At 45.6% G+C, this 12,586-nt stretch overlaps 1 protein-coding gene across 2 annotated transcripts in view; it reads right to left on the reverse strand.

Annotated features, from left to right (window-relative positions):
• Positions 1–12,586, reverse strand: part of fmr1 (fragile X messenger ribonucleoprotein 1) — a 72,218-nt gene that overhangs the window by 12,810 nt on the left and 46,822 nt on the right. For both annotated transcript variants that reach the window (XM_084331873.1, XM_084331872.1), the window contains exons 11-12: positions 10,143–10,229; positions 4,064–4,298 (exon numbers count right to left, since the gene is read on the reverse strand). In XM_084331873.1, the coding sequence (XP_084187999.1) occupies positions 4,064–4,298; positions 10,143–10,229 (322 nt within the window). The remainder of the gene's footprint in view (positions 1–4,063; positions 4,299–10,142; positions 10,230–12,586) is intronic.

A 12,586-nucleotide genomic window follows, 5' to 3' on the forward strand; every position in this document is an offset into this window, starting at 1 on the left:
TATGGTAACTCAGTTACTTCTATTCTGCATCGAACATTGTACATATGTCTATACTGAACACTGTGACTTCTATTTTTACTTCTATTTTACATGCTATACTATTTTATTTCATACTATCTTGTCTAACAGTCTCTGGAGCGTAACAGTAAGAAGCATTTTGTATAAAAGTATTCTGTACTTCTGTATGACAACTATTAAAGAAACTTGAAACTTGAAACTTGAATATGTCTGTGAAATCCTCGTCCTCACTGTAAGTGAGAGCTTTGCTCTCCGTGATCCATGAGATGAATAAATACAGATTGAATTGGGAGAGATGGTGAAGATTAGACAGAGAGCCCAGCGGTGGGCCTCAGCGTTTCCGTTAGCCGGTAATTACCGGTATTTGACCGGCAAAATCTGTTGAAGTCCGACATATTTAATCTCTCCGGTCTTAACACTTTGGTTGCCTTGGGTTAAATTCATGATATACCATAGGTTGCCGGCTCTATTTGTCTATGGAGAAGTACCCCTTCTTTGCATGGCTATAACTTTTTAAATTCTATTGCTACATTGCCATTATTAGGGCCCATTCAAAGTCCTATATGTATTGTTCATTGTGTAGCAACGTTAAACTTTTTCATTCACATATTCATAGTAAAGTATGGTCTAATGTATAAGTATGTTTTCATCTCTTTCTGCAGCTTTCTCCAGAACGTGATCTATAGCCCCAAATGCATTATATTGATGATGCAATACAGTTTTATGGCAATCAGCGCGATATAAAAAATTCCAACTAGACGTACTTCTAGAAGTTACTACACGTCATCTGATGTTGACCGGATGGGCTAGGGGGCGTTTATAATTCCGTGGGCAGCATTATACCAATCATCTAATGTGGGTCAAATGTTGATAATAGCAGTTAGTATCGAAGACGGTAACGTTACACGCTGAAACTCACCCCAGTCTCCGCGCGCCGTTGGGCGATCATTGTAGAGTAGAAGTCTTATCATTATGGGATGTAAATTTACCCGGTCCATCTCCAGCTTGTATAATGGTATATACGTCCAAATCATGTTGTTTATCGAGTTATTGGCAATTGATCACTGTGTAGCGTGACGAGCCAGAGTCCCGGGACCTATAGCGAGTGCCCGGAAGTACTACGGACGTCTAGCACAACCTCTATGGCACATCCTGTTAAGCGATTGCGCCGATCGGCCACCAGATGGCGCTCCTGAACCGCCAGAGAGCTCAGTGGGTCCTGCTGGTGGATCTCAGGCCAGCGGAGGGGACATATGAATCCGATCGCAGATTTTTGAAATATTGATATACGCTGTACAGCGTCCTCCGGCAACTTGAGCATGGCCGGCAATGACATCTAAACACGTTTCATGGCAGTCAAAGTGTTAATGTCCGGTGAAAATAATTCCCTGAGTCTAAGCACAATTTGATTATTTGAATTGTATTAAAATAGGCTAAAATTAAATAGCCTATGCGATGAACGAAACGATCATTACATTTGTTTCCTCGTTGCTTCTAATAATGACAACGACGTTGTCAGCGAGAGCTTAGTGCTGGGTGTGCGAACTTTTGTGAAGCTGCAGAGCCGGAGCAGCAGCAGCACAATGCAGTATTCCAGCAGTACTCCAATTCAGCCATTTTCAATTCAATGTTGGGTGGGGGGCGCTGCTGTGCGGTCCCCAGAAAAGAGCCAATAACAGCTGAATCAGCTGCTCTGCAGCGCCATACTCTTTGCAAATAAGTCGTTGCGAGGTGGAGAGTCGTCACGCAAACCCACGATAATGTTGCCGTCTCTCTGTGCCAAATTTCACAGTTCTTCGCTTGATATAATTAATACAAATGTCCAATATAACGGAATTCGTTAGCTCATAAAAATGTGATTATAACAGACTGTTGTTTATTAATGTCGGGCGACTGCCCACAGACACCCATTTGATTTAAAGTCGGCAGCAGCACGAGTCTCTGGACTTATTTTATTTGGAATATAATGACTTTATACGCAAAAGTAGCCTAGTTTTAAGTAAAAATATTATAAATCTACATGCCTTGATGATGTCATTCTTTTGTTTTGTTGTCATTCTTTTGCCTATCAATTGTTTTTAAGCTCAATAAACTCTGACCGGATTTTCTCTCATTTGACCGGTAGATTGAAATCTATCGGACACTGAGGCCGGCAACAATTTTTTCTAACGGAAACCCTGGTGGGCCTATTGCTTCATTACTTCATTAATATTATTGTAAACTATTAAACGACTGGTCTAAAGAACAGATGCCTAACATGCTCAGCAGAAATATTGTTTGCAGTAAGAACCGTTGACAGTCGTACGACCATTGACCATAAGAACATCTATTTGAAATGCTGAGGCTGAAGGGGGAAGCATTAGTGTGGGAGGAAGAGGGTGGTGGCTCTGGTGTCGGCTGGCTAGGCTATACAATGTCTCCCCCCGCTGGATCTATAATGAACTGCAGCTTCCAGTTATGAAACAACCAAAACCGTAAGACAGACCAGTCTGACAGTAAGACAACCATAATGACCAGTCTGACAGTAAGACAGACCATAATGACCAGTCTGACAGTAAGACAGACCATAATGACCAGTCTGACAACCATAATGACCAGTCTGACAGTAAGACGACCATAATGACCAGCCAACAGTAAGACAGACCAGTGTTTCCCACAGGATTTTCAGAGACTGTGGTGGGTGAACCTCCGACCCTCTAGGGGGGTCCGGGGGCATGCCCCCCTGTTTTTTTTTTTTACATTTTAAAGTTAAATGCATCAATCTGGTGCACTTTGAGAGCAAAATAAAAGAGGGTAGATCTATGATGAACTTTGTGCTCAAAACACAAAATCGACTAGAGCTTCCCAATCCTCTCCTCGAAGCACCCCAGCCGTTCAATGTATTTGTTAAATTCCACCACCAGCACACCTGATTCAACTTAACTAGCCCTTTATTAGTTGAATCAGGTGTGCTGGTGGTGGAATTTAACAAATACATGGAACGGCTGGGGTGTCTCGAGGAGAGGTTTGGGAACCACTGGATTAGAGCAGACATTTGAGCCATCAAAGAAATGAAGCAAAAGTGGTTATCTGTGTTGAACTGGTTTATTTTTTAGAAAATAAAAACATATACTGGATTACTATTACGACTACTACCACTGCCAATACTACTGATACATCCCTATTGATAAACTTTATATTTAAAAAAAATAGTAAAAAGATCTTTTTTTTATTGACATATATTTTTTGATTCATTATACCAAATGGGTCGCCAAATGGGCCGCCACAGTCTAGGTAATTAATGGGAAACCCTGAGTCAGACAATTCCAACACAATTCACCCAATATGGATGTTAAACACCCTCAGATTAAAGCTGAGTCATAGCTGCTCCATTTCAAACCCAACGTGCTGCAGTACAGAACCAGGACAAGCCAGGTGTTTCACTGGAGAGACCTGGTTAGTAGTTAGTAGGGCTGTCTTAAATACTTTGAAGCTTTGAAGCTTCGTTCGATGGGCATGGGATGCAAATATGAAAATAAAATTTGAATATATTAAAAAGAAAAGGGAAAAAAAAATGTTTTTTATTTAAAATTTTTTGTGCAAAATCAACTCTGCCTCTCTTTGTTAATTACAACAAGCAATGATGTTTGTTATTTAAGATGAGGTCGGACTCGGCACTGACAGATTTGTGTTCATTGTGCTGCTTTTATAAAGCCTCAAATGACGGCTTACAATATTTCATGAAAGCAAAGTGTTTCGTTTGTCTAAGATTTAAAAAGGTTTAAACTTTACAGCACTGACAAAGTTGAACAAAGTGCTGTACAAGTCCCACAACATATAAAAAATGTAAATAAAAAAAAATAATAATACATTTCTTTTTATAATATATATATATATTCTTTTATCTCAAAGCTTAGAATTAAAACCGATTCTCCCCCCCCCCCCCCCCCCCCCCCCCCCCAAGCTTTGAATTCCAAAAAAAAATCGAAGGTCAGCCATACTGGAGACCTGGTTAGTAGTTAGTGTGTGGAACACGGTCTACATTATATGGTCTGGACAGTCTTACCTGATGCAAAAGCAGCTCCTCCTCTCCTCCCCCGGCCTCCTCTTCCTCCTCCAATGTACGGTTTCCCTCCTCCTCCTCCTCGCCCCAGGCCCACCCCCGTCCCGTTGTCGAATATAAAGGTCTTGTCTTTAGGGTTCCGAGACCCCACTCCTCCTCCTCCTCCTCCTCCTCCTCCTCCTATTTGCCTGAGCTGCTCATCGATGTGAAGTCGCTCTAGACGGAGTTGGTCCACCTCCTGAAAGAAGGAGAAAGCTTTGCCATCTTAGTCGTTTATTCGCTCGTCCAGAGCCTCTTCCAGATTCAGATTCAGATTACTTTATTCGCCATTTTATACAGGTACAAAATGGAACGTGATTTGACATTACATACTTTTTTCACAATTAAGAACAATACAACAGTAAATAAATAATTTTAAGTAAAGTGCAAGACAGGACAGAACAGTGAGACAACAATAAGACTGTGAAAGTGCAGTGGTTGGGGACATGGATACAGTGCAACACAAAGTTCAAGTCCAGAAGTCCAGCCCTAGCAGCTCGCCATAGAGGGGGGGGGGAGCAGGGGGACACCTGACTCGTTTACCAGGCGAGCTGCTGAGGGGAAGAAACTCAGTCTGTGGCGGGACTTTAGTGTCTTGGGCAGCCGTAGCCGCCTGCCGTGGGGGAGCATGCTAAAGAGGTTGTGACCCGGGTGGGCGGGGTCTGCCATGATCTTCCTCGCCCTCCTCAAGGCCCTGGTGGAGTGTAGGGACTCGAGTGAGGGAAGGGGGCAGCCGATCACCCTCTCCGCCGAGCGTATCATCCGCTGCAGCTTGGCCTTGTCTCTGACCGTGGCTGCAGGGAACCAGGTGATGATGGAGAGGGTGAGGATGGACTGGATGATGGCGGTGTAAAACTGGACCATCATGGTCCTCGGCAGCCTGAACTTCCTCAGCTGACGTAGGAAGTACATCCTCTTCCGGGCCTTTTTATTGAGAGCGATGGTGTTCAGCTCCCATTTCAGGTCCCGGGAGAGTGTCATGCCGAGGAAGCGGCAGGACTCCACAGAGACCACCGGGGTGCCTCCCAGAATGATCGGGGTGGGGGGGGGGGGGCTGCCTTCCGCCTGAAGTCCACTACCATCTCCACTGTTTTCTGGGCGTTGAGGTCCAGGTTGTTGCAGCTGCACCAGCTCAGCAACCTCTCGATCTCCCTCCTGTAGGCGGACTCGTCCCCCCTGGATATGACACCCACCAGGGTGGCGTCGTCCGCAAACTTCAGGAGTTTGACCGAGGGGTGCAGAGAGACGCAGCTGTTGGTGTACAGGGAGAATAGTAGTGGGGACAGAACACAGCCCTGTGGGGAGCCAGTGCTGATGGACTTGGGATCGGAAATGTTGATTCCCAACTTAACCCGCTGTGACCTGTTTGTCAGGAAGTCCGTAATCCACCTGCAGGTAGAGTCCGGCACCTGCAGCAGGGACATCTGGTGCTCCAGGATGTGCGGGAGGATGGTGTTGAAGGCCGAGCTGAAGTCCACTAACAGAATGCTGGCGTAGGTCCCTGCAGTGTCCAGGTGTTCCAGGACATAATGCAGAGCCATGTTCACAGCATCGTCCGTGGAACGGTTGGCTCTGTATGCAAACTGCAGGGGGTCCAGAAGAGGGTCTGTGGTGGACTTCAGGTGGGCCAGGACAAGGCGCTCAAAGACCTTCATGACCACAGACGTCAGGGCGACCGGTCTGTAGTCGTTAAGGCCTGTGACCTTGGCCTTCTTGGGGACGGGGATGATGGTCGAGGCCTTAAAACATGCTGGGACCCGACACAGCTCCAGTGAGGTGTTAAAAATGTTAGTGAACACTGGGGACAGCTGGTCGGCGCAGTGCTTCAGGGTGGCGGGTGAAATAGAGTCAGGACCGGCTGCCTTCCGGGGGTTTTGACTCTTGAACAGGCGGTTCACCTCTCTTTCTGTGACAGAGAGGGGGGGGGGGAGGAGGGGGAGGGATGGCGGGAGAGTGGAAGGGGAAGGGGGGGGTGGGGAGGGGTCGTGGTAGGGGAGACAGGGTTACCACTGGGGACCGGGGGGGTGATTGTGGTCTGGGGGTGTGAGGAAAGGGGGCCGGGGGTTCCTTGTCAAACCGGCAGTAAAATTAATTTAGCTCATTTGCCAGTAGAAGGTTGTCAGACGTCTGTGGGGATTTTGGCTTGTAGTTGGTGATGGTTTAGAGACCTTTCCAGACTGAGGAGGAGTTCCCCTCGGAGAACTGCAGCTGCAGTTTCCCCGAGAAGCGCTGTTTCGCCTCCTTCACTGCTCTCTCGAATCTGTACTTGGCCTCCTTAAAACTAGCCTTGTCCCCACTCCGTCTGGCTTTCTCCTTCCCAATCCTCAGCTGACGCAGCTGGGCTGTAAACCAGGGCTTGTCGTTGTTGTAGACTTTCCTGGAGCGGGAGGGGACACACACCTCCTCCCAGAAGCCGACAAATGACGTCACAGTCTCTGTGTAATCGTCCAGGTTGTTGCCGGCCTCTGGCCCCGCCCACTCCAGGAAGCCCTGGTCGCAGCCCGCACGCTCCAGCCAAGCGCTGAGTTTATCCCGAGCGTCACCGGACCACACTTTGAAGCGTCTTACTACAGGTTTACAGATTTTTTTATTTCTGCCTGTAGCAAGGGATCAAATGGATTAAATCATGATCGCTGTTGCCCAGCGCAGCACGGGAGACAGAGTGGTAGGCTCGATGAATTGTACAGTAGCAGTGGTCTAACGTGTTCGCTCCCCGGGTTGGACATGTAACTTGTTGCCGGTACCTCGGGAGAGCCCGGCTGAGATTAGCCTGGTTAAAGTCACCGAGGGCGATCACCAGACTATCAGGATGTTTTAGTTCAGCTCTTAGAATCTGCTCAGCCAGTGCGTCTTGTGCAGCGTTTACATCTGCGTTGGGTGGAATATACACACACGCGAGGATAATAGAGCTGAACTCACGGGGGAGTAAAATGGATGGCAGAGTAAAAATAGGGATTCTAAGTTAGTGGAACAGTGCTGGTCCATCACTGTAACATCCGAGCTCCAGCAAGCGTTTACAAAGAGCAACAACCCCCCGCCTCGAGACTTGTTTACTGCCACAAAGTCACGGTCAGCCCGGTGCACGGAGAAACCCTCCAGCTCCACCGCTTCATCGGGGATGAGAGGTGACAGATGGGTCTCCGTGAACGCGAACACCTGCTGTTGAGCGAAAGTCATTGTTCTTTGCTACGAGGGACCGGAGCTCATCCATTTTATTGCAAAGAGAGTTCACGTTTGAGAGGAATATACCCGGGAGTGGAGGACGAGATCCTCTCCGGCGGCGGCGAGCCAGGGAGCCAGCCCTTTTGCCGCGCTGCCGCCTGACCCACTTCACAGCCTGGGTGAAGACCGCGGTTCCCCTCACGAGCACATCCAACAGATCCGTGGAGCGGGTGAGTAGTTGAGGGAAAATGTCAAGTGGGATTGATTTCCCAATGTTCAGCAGTTCTTCTTTAGTGTAAGAAGTAACACAGGACGCTGGGACTAAACAAAACAAACAGAACACAATGCATAGCAACGCCACAGCTGCCATGGACGGCGCCATCTTGGATAACTCAATTCCCTTACCTCCCTTCCTGGCCGTTGCGCGCATTTGCCCCCCACTTGCCGGTCTAGGGAGGGTTGATAGATACTATCACATGTCCCCTCCGATACATAATAATAATGGAGGACCTCTTTAGGGGTCTTTATTTGGCATGCAACGAACTGGACATGCAATTGGAGCGGCACACACACACCAGGATACACACACACATGCATTGTCTTTTTCTCAGTCACCGATGCGATTGAGTCTCTGCGCCTAACCCATCCCGTCGTCCTTCCCCCAATGGGCAGCCGGGAGCATATAGGGCGTCAACGTGAGCCGCGCCCCGGGGACCAATCCAAGTGCTCCTGCCCGTCTTCGTCAAGGACGCCACAGCGTTAGCGATCTGTTGTTGTGCATGTTTTTCCATTGGGTTTATCTTATCGGGGGGGAAACCCTTGCGAGCACGGGGAGAACATGCAAACTCCACACAGAAAGGCCTGGGAGATACCCCACCTGGGTACCTGGCATCATGGAAACCTGGTCCCCAAGCGGGAATCGAACCCTGGACCTTCTTGCTGTGAGGCGACAGTGTTAACCACTACACCACCGTGCCGTGGAGTCAGCCAGCCGCTTCTTTTCACCTGACAGCGAGGACTCTCACTGGGGGAGCGTAACGCGTGGGAGGATCACACTACTTCCCCCAGTTCCCTTCCTCGCTGAGAAGGCGCCCCGACCAACCAGTAGGAGTCGCTGTTTATAACGACCAGGATACACACCCCACCGGCTTCCCACCCGCTAACACTGCCAATCGTGTTAGTATGGATGACCGACCAAGCCGGAGGTACCGCTGACAGCTGGATTCGATACCAGTGTCTCTGCTGCGCTACCCAGCCGCCCGCATTTATATATCTTGTAACTATGGCCATTATATGTTCTTTAAGTTTTGTAAGCCTAGTGTAATATTTGAGAATGTATGTATGTTGCATTTCTTATTTCCTTGTTATTTAACACTTTGGTCGCCAGGCTTATATTCACAATAAACCATCCCACGCCAGCTCTATTTGTCTATGGAGAAGTTCCCCTTCTTTGCAGGGCTATAACTTTTAAATTGTATTGCTAAATTGACATTACTATGGCCCATTCAACGTCAAGTATCTATTGTTCAGGGTGTAGCAACGTTATACTTTTTCATTCACATATTCATACTAAAATACGGTCTAAAGTATAAGTATGTTTTTATCGTTTTCTGCAGCATTCTCCAGAACGTGATTTATAGCCCTAAATGCATTATATTGATGATCAAATACAGTTTGATAGCAATCTGCGCGAGATAAAACATTTCAAATGGACGCGCTTCTAAAAGTTACTACTTATCATCTGATGTTGACCGGATGGGGGGGGGGGGTCGTTGATAATTCCGTGGCCAACGTTAGATGATTCATCTAGTGTGGGTGATATGATCATTAGAGCAGTTTGTATCGAACACGTTAAAAAATAACGCTGAAACTTACCGTAGCTTCCTCGTAGCGTTGGGCGATGAGCGTGGAGCAGAAATATTCCTATTATGTGATGTAGAAATATGCGATCCATCTCCAGGTTGTATAATAGTATATACGTCCAAATCATGTTGTTTATCGAGTTATTGGTAACGGATTGCTATCCATTGTGTCTAGCTCGAGTCCTGGGACTATTAGCGAGTGATGATCGGACCGAATTGGAATGAGCACCAGCTTCCGTTTCCTGTTTCCGGTTTGGGCGATCCGCCGATCGGCCACCAGATGGCGCTCTTGAACCGTTGGAGAGTTGAGAGGGGATCAACAGTAGATCTCAAGTCACCGGGGGAGAAATATGATTGCGATCACAGATTTTTTAAATATTGATATCAAAGACGTGGTACGGCGTCTTTGGCAGAATGAGCATGGCGGGGAATGACGTGGTAAGGCGTTTTTGGCGACCATAGTGTTAATTTGCTACAACTTATAGTACCTTTATTTTGACGTCTCAGTTATATATAGTGTCCCGCTGGGCTGCTCTCGCGTGTGTTTTTTTTTTTTACTAATTGCGACACCTGCGAGCAAGCAGCAGGGATAGTCAGAATTACGCTCCGGTACAAGTTGATCAGTTAACTAATAATGACTGTTAACAAGAACAGAAGACTGAAGACGTTTCCCCTTTGTGTAGCATGCAGCCAACGAGGTATTTAGTGTTTGTTTGTATTTTGCTTTGGTAAAGTGTTGTTTCTCATGCTGTGCATGTTATTATTTTGTGTTGAACTAACGTAGCTTATGTTTCTTTTTTTAAGTTTTCACCGTGGATTGGAGTAACAAGGCTTCAATAAACCTGTAGCAAGAAACCCACTTGTGTCTGCAGGGGCTTCGAGGGAATTACATATCTCTTGTATCCAAAGCGCTTTACAATTTGTTCCCCACATTTTACCAATGCAATCATACCTTATGTGAAAACACCCTGACTGTGTTCATGTTCACGTCAACACTTTATTGTTTAGGGGTCGTTTACCTTCAGATAGTTGAGATGGTAGTCGAGCAGCACTTTGGCATTGGAGATGCTCTCCTTCGTTCCAACAAAGACAAACGGTACCAACGCCTGAGACAGAGACAGAGACAGAGAGACAGAGACAGAGAGAGAGAGAGAGAGTGAGAAAGAGACCGAAATAAAGAGAGTGAGAAAGAGACCAAAAGAGAGACAGAAAGGAGGGAGAGACAGACAGAAAGAGAGTGAGAAAGAGACAGAAAGAGACAGAAAGAGACAGAAAGAGAGACAGAAAGAGAGTGAGAAAGAGACAGAAAGAGAGACAGAAAGAGAGACAGAAAGAGAAAGAGACCGAAAGAAAGAGAGTGAGAAAGAGACCAAAAGAGAGACAGAAAGGAGGGAGAGACAGACAGACAGAAAGAGAGTGAGAAAGAGACAGAAAGAGACAGAAAGAGACAGAAAGAGAGTGAGAAAGAGACAGAAAGAGACAGAAAGAGAGACAGAAAGAGAGACAGAAAGAGAGTCAGAAAGAGACAGAAAGAGGGAGATAGAGAGAGACAGAAAGAGAGGAAGTAAGAAAGAGAGACAGAAAGAGGAAGGAAGGAAGAGACGGAAAGAGAGAGTGAGAGACAGAGAGAGGAAGGAAGAAAGAGAGACAGAAAGAGTGAGACAGATAGAGACAGACAAAGAGGGGAAGGAAGAGAGAGATGGAAAGCGGGAGTGAGAGACAGAGACAGACAAAGAGAGGAAGGAAGAGAGAGAGACGGAAAGAGGGAGTGAGAGACAGACAGAGACAGACAAAGAGAGGAAGGAAGAGAGAGAGAGAGACGGAAGAGGGAGTGAGAGACAGACAGAGACAGACAAAGAGAGGAAGGAAGAGAGAGAGAGAGACGGAAAGAGGGAGTGAGACAGATAGAGACAGACAAAGAGAGGCAGGAAGAAAGAGAGACAGAGACAGAAAGAGAGACAGACAGAGTCAGAACATACGAGTAAACATTTGTATTGATATATTATTTGATCATGTGATCTGTAGTGAAGTATGGGCTCCACTCGGTCCCCATAGCTACACTAGATGGGACAGACCCCCACACACACCCTACATGCAGAATATAGAAATATATAGAATATAGAACTAAAAGAAGATTCTGTTGAGGATTAGGCAGATATCTCCATTTTAAAACCCTCCAAAGCCAAGAGTTGAACCCAGAAGAGTCCCATGACAATGAGTGGAATTATCTTTAAAACAATGTATGGACTCATTACAAACATAATCCCTCTCAATCATAAAATGGTGCATTTATCCAAAGCGCTTTACAATTTGTTCCTCACATTTTACCCATTCACTCACACATTCACACACACACCAATGGCGGAGGCGACCATGCAAGGTGCCAACCTGCTTATCGGGAGCAGTTAGGGGTTAAGTGTCTTGCTCAAGGACACTTCAACACGCTGCCCGAGAGGAGCTGGAATCAAACCGGGATCTTTCTGACTACCAGACGACTGCTCTACCGCCTGAGCCACTGAGACACCACTAGAAGTGTGTGTGTGTGGTGTCTGTATTAGAGCTGTCCCCGAAGCCAGTTTTTGGGCTTCGAACTTCGTCAGGGTTTTTCTAATGGACGTTCGAAACTTAAAAAAAACTTAAAAAAATATCAAAAAATATATTTTTTTATATAAATATCCTCAAACTAAATCCTCAATTTGAATAAAATGATTAATCTGATGATCTAAATGTGTCCTTTAAAAAAAATATTAAATAAACTTTATTTAATAATAATAATTCAATTTGTACCGCACTTTATATTTGTGAAAATCTGAAAGTGCTACAGGAGATAAAGATAAAAAGTTAAATGAATAAAAACAATTAAAATGAATAAAACAACCAATGAAATGGAAGAACATAAAAATAAAAGATATAATAATAATAAAAAATGTCTAGAAGTCAAATTCAAAGTAAAAGAATAATTCGGGCCTTGTTAAAAATAAATGTTTTTAGGCCCCTTTTAAAAACCTCAACGGACTGTGGTGCTCTCAGATGAATGAATATAACTCATCAGTTTTAATACTATAATATTAGTGTAGCCTAATCTTTATCTGCAACTGTGAAGAAAAACCCAATTGGTTTAAACAGAATGAATAGACACATAAAAAAAATATATACCGTACTTTTCGGACTATAAGCCGCTGCTTTTTCCCCATTTTTCGACCCTGCGGCTTATATAACGGTGCGTCAAAACCCGAAATATTGCTTTTTTTACTGCATTGAAATGTTATTTATCTGTTCCCTTATTTGCTAAACTTAATACAACTTGTAAATGAGTTAATGTTATTTGTCCGACAGTATTGTGTCCCAATGGGAGTCATTCTCTGTAGAGGTGGGAACTTAAAGCTCAATATAAGAACGGCCATGCACCACCAAAGCTAACTAGCATGTCACACATGCGCTGTAAATAACTATGTACAGATAC

This window comes from Notolepis coatsorum (genome assembly GCF_963971535.1).
Source record: "Notolepis coatsorum genome assembly, chromosome: 16".
NCBI lineage: Eukaryota > Metazoa > Chordata > Actinopteri > Aulopiformes > Paralepididae > Notolepis > Notolepis coatsorum.